This window comes from Podarcis bocagei (assembly GCF_964188305.1).
Source record: "Podarcis bocagei genome assembly, chromosome: 4".
NCBI lineage: Eukaryota > Metazoa > Chordata > Lepidosauria > Squamata > Lacertidae > Podarcis > Podarcis bocagei.
The window spans coordinates 51,368,353-51,385,575 of NC_138128.1; the positions used below are offsets into that span (position 1 = coordinate 51,368,353).

At 39.0% G+C, this 17,223-nt stretch overlaps 1 protein-coding gene across 4 annotated transcripts in view; it reads left to right on the forward strand.

Moving 5' to 3' along the window:
• The window catches only part of VTI1A (vesicle transport through interaction with t-SNAREs 1A), a 238,464-nt gene that overhangs the window by 4,243 nt on the left and 216,998 nt on the right, over positions 1-17,223 (forward strand). For all 4 annotated transcript variants that reach the window (XM_081189434.1, XM_081189432.1, XM_081189435.1 and 1 more), the window contains exon 3: positions 4,659-4,769. In XM_081189434.1, the coding sequence (XP_081045560.1) occupies positions 4,659-4,769 (111 nt within the window). The remainder of the gene's footprint in view (positions 1-4,658; positions 4,770-17,223) is intronic.

A 17,223-nucleotide genomic window follows, 5' to 3' on the forward strand; every position in this document is an offset into this window, starting at 1 on the left:
TTATCTCTGTAGATCCAGCCTAGGAAGCTTCCCCATCCCAGCTTTTTGACTCCGGAGTGAGTGCTGGCAGCTTCCTTTACCTTAGCACAGCTTCTCTGTATGGGGCATGTGGCTGTGGAGTGGACAAACCATTGTCCTTCCCTTGCTGCATACCTCTGTAGCCCCAAAATTGGAATGAAGCCAAGGGCTTGTCACACTTGTCAAAGGGCATCGGCATACTTGCTATGGTGAGCAAAAGGGAGGAAGCCTAAGAGTAACCGAAGGAGTGGGATCTGTGCCTGTATGTATCTGAGTGGCCTTGTTTATACAAACATGCATGAAATGGTGGGTTCAGTTTGTGGGTATGAAAGAGAATGAATCTCCTCACTTTCTTCCCATACCTTCAGCTTTGTAGGGCTACTTCAGTTGCTGGCAGAAAGATGAATACAATAGAGTATAGCATCTGTTCCTTGGAGATGCTCAGGGAATGGATTTGTGTGGTACTTGGGCTCTTATAAATAACATCTTCTGGGTCAGATTAGCTAATAACTTTTGAAAGTATACTAGCCTCTGTATGGAGGTTGCTACACATCCACTTGGCAGCGTAATATATGTGGGCTGCTTATCTTGTGGAGAGTCACCACAAAAATGCCATGTATTCTTGCACAGCACCCATGCTGCATGTTCTTGCTGGTGAATGAGATGCCACAGATAATGCAGATTCTCTTTTCAATAGCTTCTATGCAGGGATTGTAATATGTCAATTGGTCCTGGTTGCAGGCATCTCTGGTACCACTTTTACTTTTACCCATTTGGTATGCTATCACTTAGATACAGACAGACAGCTATAAATAGATAAAGGTAAAGGTAAAGGGACCCCTGACCATTAGGTCCAGTCGTGGCTGACTCTGGGGTTGCAGCGCTCATCTCGCTTTATTGGCCGAGGGAGCCGGCGTACAGCTTCCGGGTCATGTGGCCAGCATGACTAAGCCACTTCTGGCGAACCAGAGCAGCGCATGGAAACACCGTTTACCTTTCCGCCAGAGCGGTACCTATTTATCTACTTGCACTTTGATGTGCTTTCGAACTGCTAGGTTGGCAGGAGCAGGGACCAAGCAACGGGAACTCACCCTGTTGCAGGGATTCAAACCGTCGACCTTCTGATCGGCAAGTCCTAGGCTCTGTGGTTTAACCCACAGTGCCACCCGCGTCCCTATAGATGGATAGATATAGTTTAAATTTATTGTGAATCACCCTGGACTTGTGAAATGAAGGGTAGCAAATAAAATCAAACTAAAAAAATATAGTCCCATCAAACAGCATACTAAAATAGCAGATCAAACAATACTATATTACCGTCACCAGTGGGATTTAAAATGCCTACATGTATAAATAGGTTTTTGTCTGATATTTAACCCTAACCCTGGGCTTTCAGAAAAAGCTATAACCACTTATATATAGTTCCAAAAGGAATGTTTACTAACTTCCATCATGTTTTCTGCACAAGACTATTTTTCATCTGTCTAAGGATTTTCAGTCTACCTTTAGGGCAGTGGAGCTAATCAGATGAAAAAAGGTGACTGGCAGTTTAAAAATATAATATATACAAGAATAAATAGCACAAGAATAAATAAACAATCGGAACCTGTTGAAAAGCCTGACAAATAAATAAAAAACCCTTCAGTTGTTACTAGAGGGACATTGTGTCTAAACCAGGTTAGTCTCAATGTGGGGAGGAAATCTCATAACCAAGTAGAATGCTTATGCTGGAAAGCTGGACCATTACAAGTCATATATATCTGTTTCTTATCTGTATAGAGAAACAAGCTAAAGCATCATCGTTAATGGTGTACAAGACCTGTCCAAACCTCCATAATGAACTGTACTTCAGGATATACTGTATCTCCCTTTACCTTTTCAGTCTCATCCAGAAGTGTATTTACTTGAAGTTTTCTGAGCATTCATTTTATCATTCCTTAAAGAGCTTCCCCTATTTCATGATTTACCTTTAATTTCAGAGGTATGTAGGGTGAAGCTTCAAAGGATGGTGAGAAATGCTGAAAGTCTGATTGCAACTGGGAAACTTATTTTTAAGAGCAATGAATGAACAGTAATCCAATAGCAGTCCAAATTGGATTTTGTACTATAGCTTAGATTCTGGTTCTCATATTTACTATATTTCATGTAGAAAAATAGGTCAAGACTAATTAAAGGAGAACTGATGTATCCTTCAGCTCTTGAGGTGTATAAGGGAATGTTTATCTATTACATTTTATGGATTGGTTAAAGCAATCCACATAAGGTACTCTGACCTTTGACAGATCATTTAATCTATACTTTAGCTTCTTTGACCAACATGTAAGGATGACAAGGAAATTTCCTACCTCACATAAGTGATAAAGGTAAATTATTAATTACAAAAGGCATTGATAACTAAATAACCATAGGACAATCTCTCCTTCACCATAGCTCTTTAAGAAAGAAAGAAAAAAGCTCCTGTTCATTTTTTTTTAAAGGACACTGTCTCTTTGTGGTAACCAATCACTCAGTCTACTTCTTTCTGCAAAATAGTTCTCTGTCTTTTTTAATGTTGGAATGAGTAGAAGTTGAGCTAATAGCTCATTATTTTCCTCCTTGTGTCATAATACGAACAAAATTGGCTGACTTTTCTCTAAGATTAAAAAGAATATCCTGTTTTAACATTTCCATCCTAATGATGATCTTCATTTAATGTACTTCATTTTTTGTTCATACTTTTGTTTTCCGATCTTGTTGCTAACAATTTTAGACAGGTGCTTAAAGCAATTATTGACTTCCAGCAATTACTTAACATGTTGGTGATTAATGTCAAGGCTTGCATATAAAAATCAATTTTAACAAAACTGGCTAAGGAATACAACTCATTAAAAGGTCTCCTGAACAGGCTGAAGTAAAAATCAAACTTGAAACATTGCCACCCAAAGCATGCAGTTTTTACATAGCAGTCCTATGGTGGGATTGGATTTAGGCAATCTAACTCTGCTCATATCAGGTTGCTGATCATTTGTTTCTTCAAAGTTAAACTAGCTAATCATTTTAATTGCTTCAATTCATTTGTTCTTCTTGGACAGATTCATGATTCTAGTCATTGTCAGGAGCTACACATATGTATATGTTGCCAGTGTGAGATCCTTTGGAAGGAGGAGTGGGATATAAATTTAATTAACAATAATAATTTATTTTTATTGTCTATGCTTTCCCCAGATCTGCTAACATTTTACAAGGAATTTGTGGAAAGGGCATCTCTGTGCACAAATTGCCAGATGTGGGTTAATGGGTCCAGTGAATATGTTAATGAGACAGATAACAGTTTTGTAAACTGATGTAGAAGTACTTGACTTGCTTATATTATCAGGATCTTACTTTCTGTATCTTACTATCTGCACAAAGGAGGAACATACAGTGTTTCCGCCTCAATCCCTTATTTTTAGGTTGTTCAGCTATCAGTAAATTAGTAAACTCTGCACATTGCTCAACTGAAACAAAGAACGTGATATTTTTATATGATGCCTTATCCTTAGAGGAAAGAGACGATTTCCACTGTCTTTGATCTTTCCAAGGATTTTGTTGTTCCTAGCTTACTGCAACCTGTGTTTTTTCACCTTTGGGGAAAGATGTATAAAAGACGTTTGTGTGAAGGTGGCTTATATTAAGTCACCCGCATGAGCCACCTAACCTGGAACTGTTTATGTCCACCCCCAAAAGCTCGCCAGAATCTCTAGAAGAAGCTTATTCATCCCTGTTATCAAGGAGCTTTTGTTTGTAAAACATACACATAAATACATCCTCCCCGAACTTCTTCCACTGCCACAACTTTTCTGTGTATTGAAACTCATAACTGAGAACAGTATCACCTGAAATAACATAGTAAAGGAGTGTAGTTAACAGCATATTTTTTCTCATCCTTTCCCCATTTCTTTTATTTTCACAGGTATTTTTAGAACTGCCAGAGAGCAGTTTTTGCAAAACTGCTGTGTAGTTAAACCGCTAAAAGAATGGGACAGGGAGAAGAAATTTAGAGAAAGCAGTGTGAATACGAAGCTCAGGAACAACAGTTAAACGGAGGGCTCTGAAGCAAAGGAAAAATTATGCGCAAGTGGCTATTTCACAGGATCACTTGTTTGAGAGTAACAGCTCAAGCATGTGTTCTCCCAAAGGAGTTCAGTGACATTATTAATATTATTATATTTATTTATACCCTGCCTTTTTCCCTGACGGGACTCAAGGTAGCTTACATATAAATATGAGAAATTCTAAAAGCATTGAAAAAGGGTGATTAAAAAGCTATGAAACATCAATAGAAATAAAACTAGATACATATATAAAAGCTATTAAAGCCATACCAATAATTACTATAAAAATAGCATGGCAGCAGCCCTTTCATTAAAAGCTGCCAGTCCACATAAGCTTGTTGGAACAAACAAGTCTTCACCTTGCCTCTTCCAAAGTCTGGGAGTAGCCACCTAGAAGGCCCTCAGTGCAGGGACAAAAGTTGTTGTCAGGTTATCGCTAAATTGGAAAGCTGTCCCACTTCCCTCCTGTCAACGATGTAGTGCATAACTGCCACACGACTCTTCCTGGCTTAATTCAACTTGTCTTTTCTCTCATACTCCCTTCCCCTTCTTGTTTTTAATTATTAGCTGGAACAAATGGAGCTTGAAGTTCGAGAAATCCCTCCACAGAGCCGAGGCATGTACAGCAGTAGAATGAGGAGCTACAAGCAAGAAATGGAAAAACTTGAAGCAGATTTTGTGAGTTTATTCACATACAGTGTTTTGTGAGCGGAAACATGTTGCACCTACTGCAAACAAGCCTTATCTTCAGTTAGCATTCAGCTGCTGTAGTGCTGAGGTGGAGGTGGGGGACCTTTATTTAGCCAAAGAGCTACATTCTGCTGTGGGCAACATTCTGTAGGCTGTATGCTAGGCTTGGGCAGGAACAGATACAAAAATAGGCTGAGCAAAAGATGTGATTCTTATACAGTGGTACCTCGCAAGACGAATGCCTCGCAAGACAAAAAACTCGCTAGACGAAAGGGTTTTTTGTTTTTTGAGCTGCTTTGCAAGACGATTTTCCCTATGGGCTTGCTTCGCAAGACGGAAACGTCTTGCAAGTTTGTTTCCTTTTTCTTAACACCGTTAATACAGTTGCGACTTGACTTCGAGGAGCAACTCATAGAACGCGGTGTGGTAGCCTTTTTTGAGGTTTTTAAAGACTTTGGTGATTTTTGAAGCTTTTCCAAAACTTTCCTGACACCGTGCTTAGCAAGACGAAAAAAATCGCAAGACGACAAAACTCGCGGAATGAATTGATTTCATCTTGCGAGGCACCACTGTATAGGTTACATTCCAGCCTTGCCAGTGTCAGAAGTTTCTATACTCTCTCTCTCTCTCTCTCTCTCTCTCTCTCTCTCTCTCTCTCTCTTTTCATCATGGCCATTCTGGAGAGCCTTTCTTAGGAAGTATTCACCATGTTTTAATCTTCTGTCATTCATTCCACTATATAAATGACAGAAGGCACAGATACAAGGCACAGATACATCTCCCCAGTGCATTCCCCCCCCCCCTTAAAAATGTTTAGGGGTACTCTCATTTTGACTCAAGAAAATCACCATTTTATAGTTCAAATCAGGAAAAATAAAAACAGTAAATGGACAAAAGTACAAATATTCACAAAATGTTTAGGGGTATGCGTACGGCTACATCTCACCAGAAAAAACGCACTGCTCTACAATGGTGATCTGTTTTCTTCATTTTGGCTAATGCATTGTTCCTGTACTCCAGGCAAGAGGTATTAAAGGAGGTGTGATTTAGTATGTATTTTGGTTTGCCTTGCCTTTTCTTACACAGTGATAACATATTGACAGAAGCAAAACTGGACTTCACAATAGCCATGTCACAATGTGGCTTCAATTCAAGCTACAGGCTCTCCCTTACTTGTTCTCGAGATCTGCCCATGTATTCCAAGAGGTAATGAGCTGCCCCGAGAGACAGGTAATAATAAATCAAGTTGTTAACGTGCCACAGTTATTATTAGGGGAGTCACACAGATTATTTGGAGTTTCCACCATTCTAGAATAGTTGTGTAGGAGAAGCAGCTCTATTAGTTCCTGTTGCAAAATAATGAACTATTTAAGGTACAACATCTAAAGTTCCCCGTAAAAGGCTAAGATGCCACTTCTGTGTGGATGAGTAAAACAGAGTTTATAAGTGCTCCCTTTGAGCAGTCATGAAATAACTATTTTAGTAGTTGCATTGGTCCCACAGAATAAAAAGCACAAAGCATATAAGAAAATACTCTGTACTTAATTGTACTAGTTTTTAAAAGATAGCATGTTCATACTGAATAAAACAAGACAAAAATGACAGAACAAAACTTGTTTTGTGTTTTGCCTGACTTACATAGTCTGCTGAAATGAAAGAAGGAAGCTGCAGCTAACAAGATAGAAAATCTTTAGAGTTGTTTTCACTGATTGCAGTTTAGAAAGCCCAATGGAGTTTATTGTTGGTCAGGTTTTTTTATCTACCAAGGCTCAAAAAATACAAATGTGTGTTTTTAAATTGTATCTTGTTGAGTGTTGTGCAGTTAGCGCTATCTTGTGGCCAAATGTGGAGTTGCAATTTGCTATTTGCAGGAAAGTCTTCCAAGTGTACTGTATTGTTTTAAAGGGAAATTGACAGACTGAAACAAGTTAATAGCAGTTTTTGTTAACTTGCCTGCTTTTTGAGAAACCAGTTATTCCTATTTCAGTATTGCAGGTATATAAATGAGCATCCTCTTCTAATAATGCTGTGGAGAAAACATTAACGTTTTGCCATTTGAAAACCAATGTATTTTTCATATTATAAAGTATTTGTATGGGTAGAACTGGATATAACTTAATTGTATTACTATTTGTTCCATAATGAAAACTATAGACAATACAATTTTCTCCCTTGAGGACATTGCCTAGTAAAAACATCAGGTTCCATGTGGTACAGGGGATATAGTCTCATATTTTAAGAGAAAGATAGCAGATTATTCTCTGCACAAAACTGGGTACGATTAAGGGATATAGATTTCTGTGAATTCTGATGCAAATTAACCTGATCTGTGCTTCTTGACTATTGTGTGGAATGGAACATAGTTCTTTTTTCAGATTCCACACTTTTGTTCCACAGGGTTCTGTCTTGCCCTCCCCCTTGCTATTTGACATCTATTTAACAACTACATGAAGCCACTAGGAGCTGTCATCAGTAGATTTGGAGCGAGGTATCATCAATATGCAGATGAAACCTAGCTCTAGCTCTCTGTTGGTTCAGCAGTAGTAGTAAAGGTTTTCGAGCACGGTTTAGAGGTTGTGATGGGCTGGATGTGGACCAATAAATTGCTGCTGAATCTTGAAAAGAGAGAGGTGTCCTGAGTTCTCAAGTCCAGGAGGTGTGGAGATGGCATGTTCTAGACATGGTTACACTCTCCTGGAAGGAACACGTCCATAGCTTGGGGCTACTGGATTCATCACTGTCAGTGGAGGCTCAGATTACTTTAGGAATGCCTTTCCCCAGCTCTCGTTGGTTTGCCAGCGATGGCTCCTTTTGAACATAAATGGCAATGGTGATGATGGTAATGATAATACTAATACTCCTGCTGTGCTAACATACAGACTGGATTACTGAGCTGTGCTGTACATGGAGCTGCCCTTGAAAACAACTGAAATTTCAGTTGGTCCAAAGTGCAGCAACCAGATTACTGGCTGAGGTTCCATTTTAAAACAGCTGTATTGGTTGCTAGTTCATTTCCAACTTAGGCCCCAAATATATGAAAGACTCCCTACACACACTCTCAGTTCAGCAGAGGAGGACCCTTTTGGTAGTTATAGCACCCTCAGAAAATTGGGTGGGCAGTCTGGCAGAGGATGTTCTCTGCGGCAGCTTGAAAGTTGTGGAACTCCCTTCCCAGAGCAATGTGTCTGGTAGCGTCACTAGACAGTTTTCGTTGAATACTGAAGATTCTTCTCTTTATTCTTATTTTTGATACCTTAGGTGAATATTTTTAGGACCCATCTTATTTTTGTGATTGTAATTTGTTTTAAACTGTTTTTAACATTCTGTTTTAAGCTGTTGTGACCCGCATTGGGACTTTAGGATGAAGGGCAGGTAACAAATCAACTTAACTGCAGGTTAATATGGAAATGGGATGGAATGAAAACATGTGAAATTGACATGGCTCAGGAACAGAGTAATATATCCACCCCTATCCACAACATAGTTCATAGCTTTTCATGCAGAAGGTCCCAGGTTCAGTCCTCAGTATATCCAGGTAGGCCTAAAAATGTCCCCCATCTGAGAGACACCACCAGTGCATATTGAGACATTTGGCCTTGTTGTAAAAAGCAGCTGGTGTTTGTGTACATATACCTCTTTTCACATACTGATTTGCCTCTATAGTCTCTAGGTGAAGCTGGAACCCAAGGGGTTATGCTTTCATGCAGGCCCACCCATGTGCCTAGAGATTTCCCCCTTTCTTTTTCCAAGCACTCCAGAAGAAAAGGACTATTCCAGGGGAGAGTGACTATACAACAGGCACAGGGAATCTCTGGCTCTCTAGATTTTATTGGGCTGCAACTCCCACCAGCAGCAGCCAGCAGAGCAAATTCAAGGGTGATGGAAACTGCAGTCCAGCAAGCATCTGCAAAAGCATAGGTTCTCCAGAAGTGAGAGTCATTCATTCATTTTCTTGGCATGCTGCTATCCCACAAAACAAATCATGCCCAAAGCGGCTTACAACAAAGAAAACAGGGATACATTTCAAACAACCACAAAACAATTCATAATTTACACAGCAAATGAATAACATAGTAACAACTTCGTAATAACATAGGGAAACAATAGCAAATATAGTAACATTTTTTAAAACCACATTTCAACACTGTAACAGGATTACTTAAACAACATGTAGCATCCAGTAGCAAAAATAACCAGGGAGCTTCACATTTTCCCCTTAGTCCTAGAAACATGTTGCTCAGTGTCCCTCTCCTGCAGCCACTTGCAACTCTTCCAAGAGTAGGTTGTGGGGTAGCTGGAAACACCCTCCATGATGTTACTGCTAGAAGGGTCTTTCAAAATAGCCAAACACCTAGGGTGGCATTGAACTAGTTTTACTCAGAGTAGACTCATAGAAATTGATGCACTTAACTTAGTCATGTTCATTACAGTGGTACCTCGGGTTACAGACGCTTCAGGTTATAGACTCTGCTAACCCAGAAATAGAAATGGTACCTCAGGTTAAGAACTTTGCTTCAAGATGAGAACAGAAATCTTGTGACGGCAGCGGGGCGGCAGCGGGAGGCCCCATTAGCTAAAGTGGTGCTTCATGTTAAGAACAGTTTCAGGTTAAGAATGGACCTCCAGAACAAATTAAGTTCTTAATCCGAGATACCACTGTATTTAATTGGGCAACTCTGAGTAAATTTGTTGAATGCCACCCTATTATTTTTTTTACACCCCCCCCCAAACCTGCCTGTTTCTTTTAAGAGTATATTAGCAATATACAAATCTACCGTGTAATTAGATATTATATTTATATAATGCATTTACATGTTTGCACATTGTGCATTATATGTAGCATGCACTTGGTGCCAGCAGCCCTGCCTGCCATTATGTCACGGAAAGCAATAATAAACTTATTGCAGGTGTATAACAATTTGCAACTTAAAAGGGCTGTGTTTGTCTATAAAAAGTGTACTGTCACTCTAGAGAGTACTTCTCACAACCTGTGAATAAATAATGATTTGTAGTTTTTAGGAGAAACTAAGCATTATAAGACAGCTGGCTGAAACTCAGTAGTATCCCAAGTTCCTGGCCAGCTCATTCCTTCTTCAATTGAGAAGGGCATATTAAATTTTCTTCTGTGGCTTGCATACATGACAGAATTATATCTTTATTAAACTTACCAGGGATGAAGTGATATCGTTGAAGGAAGTGTGAAAGACAATTTAACAATTTAAATTTATAATTAACCTCCATGGCTATGGATGACTTAATTGAGATTCCTTAGGGAACATATCAAGTTAAGCTCACTTTATTTTTTTCCCTCCTGAGCCTTTAGGATTCTGCTTGCAGAATCTTGTTCTATGCATGGCTAGTGAGCTGCATCAAGAAGGATTTTGAGAAAGGGTTGGAACAGCAAGTTAAAAGAGAAGGGCGGATAGGTTGATTAAGTAATAGCATTCCTCTCTCATTAATTTAGGCCACTGTCACTCTTATTTAGATGCATTTAATAAGCAGCTTAGTAAATTGAAGGTTTCAATAACACAATCTGGAGTTTCAGTGCTATTAAAAATTCAGAGGTGGCAAATGATGACAGACTTCCCCTTCCTATGTTGTTCCACTACTGGTTCCTTTACCTTTTTTGTTCATTTGTGTGGAGTCCCATTCGCTTTAACAGATGATAGATGAGTAGGAGCAAAAGGCAATAGTGACAAAACGGGGTGGGGTGAGAAATCTATTTCCCACTGGTTTGGAAATTTTATAAAATTCCAAATCCCTTGGTTGTGATAGGGCAATTATAAGGGCACTTTACTAGCATAGAAGTTTTTTCTTTGGATTATTATGCTATCCGAGAAGGGATAGGTTAAAGATATAAGGTTCTTTCATGGACTGTATCTTGGTAATTCTATCATCTATGGATAGGGATGAAGAAGGATTGCATTCAGTTCTCATTTTTAATTGAACTGACCTAATTTGTAACTCCCGGACTAATACATGCATTGAAACATCATTATCTTTTAGATGTCACATATGTCTGAATTTTATAGTAGTTTTTGGCTCAAAAATATTTCAAAATGCATTAAATAAATATGTTTAGAAATGCGGACATTGAAATAAAATATGAGTTTTATTTCATATTTTAGTAGAAATATTTGTATGGTTTTTTAAAAAGACAGATAGGAGGGAATGGAACAGACTTCTGATCACACCTGAAATTGACACAGAAAGAAACCAATATCTTCATTTCTATCTGTGAGATACAAAATACAGTAGATACTGTTTTAGCTTAATACATGCATGGAACACATTTTCTTATCTCTAAAGATGCTCTCGCCCTAGTGCTGGATTGATTACTATTGTAATTTATTCATAATTGTTGCTTGTCTATTTGAAGCTACAAGGAATCAAAATAAACAAAGAACCTTACTCGAGCAAAAATCCAATGCTCCAAGGATGTAAGTTAGGGATACCAAACTATGACCCATATCTCAGAAGTGGGGCACTCCCAGCCCACAAACCAGATTTGGCCCCCCCAGGTCTTTCTATTAGTTCAGTCAAACTGCTGTCCAAAAACCATGCCCACCTGCCCCACACCTAATATATGTGGGGCAGGTACATATACAGCTGCATAAGCAGCTGTTCTCTGCAGAAAGCAGGATTTAACCTTTTCTGTAGAAAGTAGGTGAAACCCCCCCCACACACATCTGGCTTAGTGATTCACTGTCTTGCTCCACCTTTGCAGACCAATGTTGATAGGTGGGACCACCCACTTGTCAATCAGCTGACAATATTATGAGCTCTGATGACTGACAAGTGGATGGTCCTGTCCACCTGCCAAGTTGGCTTGTGAAGTGAAGGAAAGATACAGATCTGGGCATCTGGGTCAATTCCCCATCCCTGCCACGACTCATATATTGTCCCTGGACAGTTAAAAAGTAGAAAACAAAAGACCTGAGGCGAAACAAAGATGAACGTTTTGTATTTCAGCAATATTTGTGTGTGTGTGTATCCATAGTTTGTATCTATAGTGAGCATATTTTTGCTCTCTTCTCATATTGCTTTCTTTGCATCCTTCCTGTCTCCCTTCATTTCTAATCCTTTGCCCAGCTTCCTTCCATGTGATATTTGGACATAGTCTGATGTTTTTCTTCAATCTTTTCTTGGGGGGGGGGGTCCTGTCTTTCACCAGAAAAAAATAATATTTGTAATAAAATGCATGGTGGTTCAACCCAACAACTCATGCCACATGCTGAGGGGAAGCTTACCTATTCCCTTTCTTTCTCTTTCTCTCCCCCCGCCCACCTTTCCTGTCTTCAGGTTTGCAAGCATTCTACCAGGAAAACTCTTTTTTGACACTACCCTTTGAGACACAGATGAACACTTGATAAAAGTTTCTTTGGCTCCATTCTGTACGTTCCCAGTTGATGATACAAAGCCTCCATGGCAGAATGGAATATTGTTTCTGAACTTATCTGTGTAACATACTCAAAAGAACAGAGGCCACAGAGAATTCTGTTGGATCTGCCTCTATAGAAATTAATCAGATTCGCAAGGCTGGGACTGTTTGGAGAACCAAAGCCAAAAAAAATCTAGCTAGCTCACCTAAAAATGTACCTAGCTCTGTGGTCTTCCTGTCTAGTGTTGAAATACAAGTCTGTGTATTTGGAAGTTAATTGCCAGTCATTACAGGGTGCCTAGAGAGAGGAAAACCTGTCTTATTCTTTTATGGTACCTGGTAACTGGTCTCTTTCTTCCCTTTTTGTCCCCTCTTTCTCCAGTGACCATGATTCAAAGGTGAATTCATTAAAAGGGGAGATAGAACAAGAAAACTCTTAAAAGCAAAGATGCTGGAAATAATTATTGAGCATTTTCAGACTGATTCATCTTGCTTTCCTTTAATATCAGCACTAGATGGCACTGTTTGTTTGCAAAGAAAGTTAGGTTTGTGGATTTTGTGGGTGCTGTGTTTTTTTTTAGCTTTGGTAGTAACTGAAATTACTGTTTCATGAATAAAATATTTCTGGTGGGATTTGCATTTCTATATTGGCTGAAGACACTGTGTTGAATGTTTTATTAACCAGCCCAGTGCAACTGTCAGCCTATTAAAGAGATCCAATGGACCCTGTTTAGCTAAATAAATCCAATTCGTCAAATTGTGTTCCTGGCTGTTTATTTTCCATTCTTTTGATGTACAGTTTATTTTAAGTTAGATCCACATAGGTTTAAAAATTAATGGGGAAAATAGAATTTAGTGTTTGGAACATGAAAAGACTAATTGCCATGGTCAAAAATAGTGTTTCTTTTAAGGTGAAGTTGTGTGCAGGAAATGGACTTCTGTACTGGGGGCTGATAAAGTGTCCTATGACAAATTATTTTGGAAAAGGAACAGATAAACTGTTTTCAACCACCTTCAATACATCTTACAGTATTGTTTAAGAAACAGCTATATATTCACAGCTAAAAAATGTTGCAAAACCTTTTGTTAAAGAAATCCCCCATTATACTTTTTATTGTAATTGCATGGTGTACTTATTATTAAAGTGTAATCTGAGTCAGCTCTTTGAGCTGATGAATCAATTGGTCTTGTACCATAAAGCTCAGCAGCTGGGATATTTTTATTAAGTAATTTATTTTGTGTGTGAGTGAAGTTTGACTCCCCCCCCCCGTGCCAAACTTTTTTGGGGGGCTGACATTGCCATTGTTTGCCCAGTGTACTGTTGCTTTGGTGCCAACTTGGAACATACTCTTTTTGTTGGGTGCTATAGTGTTAGGGTGTTAAATCTAGCCAATCAGTTTGGTGTAATGGCATCACATAGGACAAATGAAGTTGTTCTATTGCTGACACTTTGAAGAGGTAGTGGAAAAGAGGAAAGACGTTCTCTCCAGCTCGATAACTGGATCAACACTCTCTGTTTCTGCCCTGCACTGGTTTTGTTGCCCTCTAGTAGGCATCTGAAGAAATGTGCATGCACATAAAAGCTCATACCAATAACAAACTTAGTTGGTCTCTAAGGTGCTACTGGAAGGAATTTTTTTTCTTTTGCTCTAACAGTATGGTTAGACTGTCCCACCAATCAGGCTCTAGTTGCATTTTGTACATGCAGAACATGGGGTGCAGATATGTATTTACATTGCATCCTATTGAAAATTAAGTTCTGGTGGTCAGCATCCACATTTGGAGATGCAGTCTGGGAAGAGGTATTTTGCAGGGTAGGAGACAGCCAAAACTGTTCCCAAAATGCTTTGCTTCCATTTTTGTCCAGCACTAGTTTTAACTAATTCTTAAAAGGTAAAGGTAAAGGGACCCCTGACCATTAGGTCCAGTCGTGGACAACTCTGGGGTTGCAGCGCTCATCTCGCTTTATTGGCCGAGGGAACCGGCGTACAGCTTCCGGGTCATGTAGCGAACCAGAGCAGCGCACAGAAACGCCGTTTACCTTCCTGTCGGAGCGGTGCCTATTTATCTACTTGCACTTTGTGATTTTGAACTGCTAGGTTGGCAGGAGCAGGGACCGAGCAACGGGAGCTCACCCCGTTGCGGGGATTCAAACTGCTGACCTTCTGATCAGCAAGTCCTAGGCTCTGTGGTTTAACCCACAGTGCCACGCATCCTAACTAATTCTTACATTAAGTTTAAAGAAGAGATTCTTCCCTGCTTGGTTAACTCTGATATTTTGTCCCAACTATTTTCCCTGTACTGTCTGATAAGGATTTACCTGTTTAGCCAGATGGATTAAGAAAACCCAGTTGGTCCTGCCTTTGGCATTGTAGAACTATTTAATTCTCTTCTCTTTTTGCATATTATCATTTATTACTGCATCCTGTAGTTTGTAGCCTGGCTCATTTATTGGAACTCCTTATTTTGCTGGAATACTACTTGAGTGTGCATGACTTCAGTGTTACTCTTGAAAGTATATAGAGAGAGGAATCAGCAAAATAGGTTTGCTTGTCTATTACAATGTACCTTATAGCGAATTATCTCAGGTTGGGATGTACATGTCATTGGAACAGCAATTCCTCAGTTGTCAAACGTAATCCATTCTTCGGCTTCTGAAACATTTGACAATTGAGGTGCGGCTTCCGATTGGCTGCACGCGTTGGACGTTCGACTTCCAAAAACCGTTCAGAAATCAGAGCATTTACTTGTGGGTTTTTGGCATTCAGGAGCCAAAATGTTCGAAAATGGAGCCATTCAGGAACCGAGGTTTGACTGTAGCAGATATCCCCTCCCAAAGTCTTCTCTAGGAAACCCAAAACGTAGGCCAAAGTAGAAATGTCAAATTGAGATATGATAGTAGATGTGTGAATTGAAGAATATGGGATTTTAGATGTATACTCACCCATGATGAATATTGGTGAAAATAAATGCCTCACTTGTTAACTGTTTTTATACAAGAATGTTGCATGCCTTTCCATTTTTGTTTTAAAGGGCCTTTGCTATTCATTGACCATTATTCTTTACTCTGTTAACTAAAGTATTGGCTGCATGTATATATAGCCACATAAAGGAAAGAAAACCTGCAATGTGTCTATTGACAAATAAGAGCCGATAAATCCAATTTCACTCAGGAAGCTGCAAAACATTTTAATAACTTTTTGACATTTTCCTGTAGTCCTTATTTACCTTATCAATAGTTGTGGTGACATCTGATTGTCAACTTTTTATATTAAACCAAACTAATAAATTATACATGTTGTGTTTATACATGATGAAAGCTGACGTTTTGGAGAGGTGCTAAAATATACTGACAGGTCTTGTTCATAAGCTCCTTTGGTATAAATATGTAGATGACATCTTTAGATATTGTTTGTACATAGGCTGATAGGCAGGAAGCACTGACATCATAACAAATGCAAATGTCAACCCCACAACTTAACCTTTCTGTGTTGGAAGAGATGTTAGTTTTAAGTTACATGTTTTTTTTTAAAAAAAACTTTTCAAAGTTTTTTAAAAAAAACATCTGTTATCACTCCTTTTTTCATGTGCGCTGAAAATAATGCAGAAACAAGAAAGATTTGCACTTAAGAGCATCTCTCTAGTGCTTCTACTCAAATGATTCTATCCACCCAAATGTAGTTTCCCCCACCTCCTTATAATTCTTTTTATTTCTTATCTGAGAAATCTTCTTTTGCTTGACTCAATGAATGTGCAGTTCCTGGGAAAGTATGCTCATGGGTTGCATAAAACAAGGGTTGCCTTTTAAAAAATGCATGCAGTGTCCTACATTAAAATCACTGGTAATGCTAGGCATGTTTCCTTGACCAAGTAATAACTGTTTGTTTACACTAAATGTAAACAGTGATTTAGACCTACTGTTGGTGAACCCACTAACACAATATGATGTCTGTAATTTTAACAGCTGCATGAAAACAAGCTGATCTTTTTTAATGCATATTTTTTGTAGCTGGTTTGATTCTTCATTTCATTGCTATGTTTGACACGTATCCACATCTGTGACTTTGGCTGTGTTAGAACAGTAGTATAGTGGTACCTTGGTTTAAGAACAGCTTAGTTTATGAACAACTTGGATTAAGAACCCTGCAAACCCGGAAGTAGGTGTTTTGGTTTGTGAACTTTGCCTTGGAATAAGAAAATGTTCTGCTTCCTGTTGACTGTAAATTGAGTCCCCCACCACTATGGGAAAGCATGCTTTGGTTTAAGAACAGACTTCCGGAACCGATTAAGTTCATAAACCAAGGTACCACTGTATCTCCTCTGAGTAAGTTGAGATATGAATGAATCTTGTACACCATCACATAGCTGCTTGGCTTCTGCCTTCACACGAGTCAGGAAACAAGCCAGGAGATTGCCAGCCAGCTATGGCCTACTATTACATCTGAACCAGGAAAGTAGGATTAATGGCTTCCAAACAAGTCAGAATATTAAGTGAAGCTTAAACCATAGCTTCATAGCTTGGCTTAGTTGAATGCCATTAACTATTGTTGGTTCTGATTGTGGGCCACTTTGCCTTCAGCCACTTTAAACATTTTGGACCTTGGGTTCAAAATGGAACTTTGCTTCAGAAAATTGAATGCTTTTACTATCTCCCTATGGAGTGCAATGAGGAAATCAAACAGCTGTAACATTTTTGACAGAACTAGATGCGAAAGTTATAGTAGTACCTTCTGAGAAAGTCATCCTGCCAAATTTCACATAGATGGTACAAGTGGTTTTGAGCAAGAGCAAATTTGTTGTTGTTGTTTTAAAAATGGATTTGTTTCCTTCCTGTTATTTTGTCAACATTATGGAATCATAGAATTGTAGAGTTGGAAGGGACCGTAGGCATCATCTAGTCCAGTCCTTGGTAAGTTCACTGTACAATTTTGGATCGAAAGGTCGAGGGGTTTGAGTCACAAATGAAAAACAATTTAAGCTGTTGCTATTTATGCTGTTTGCTTGGCACCAAAGTCCCAGAAGGGGCTTCACTGTGATGGAGTGGATAGATGAAACTACTAG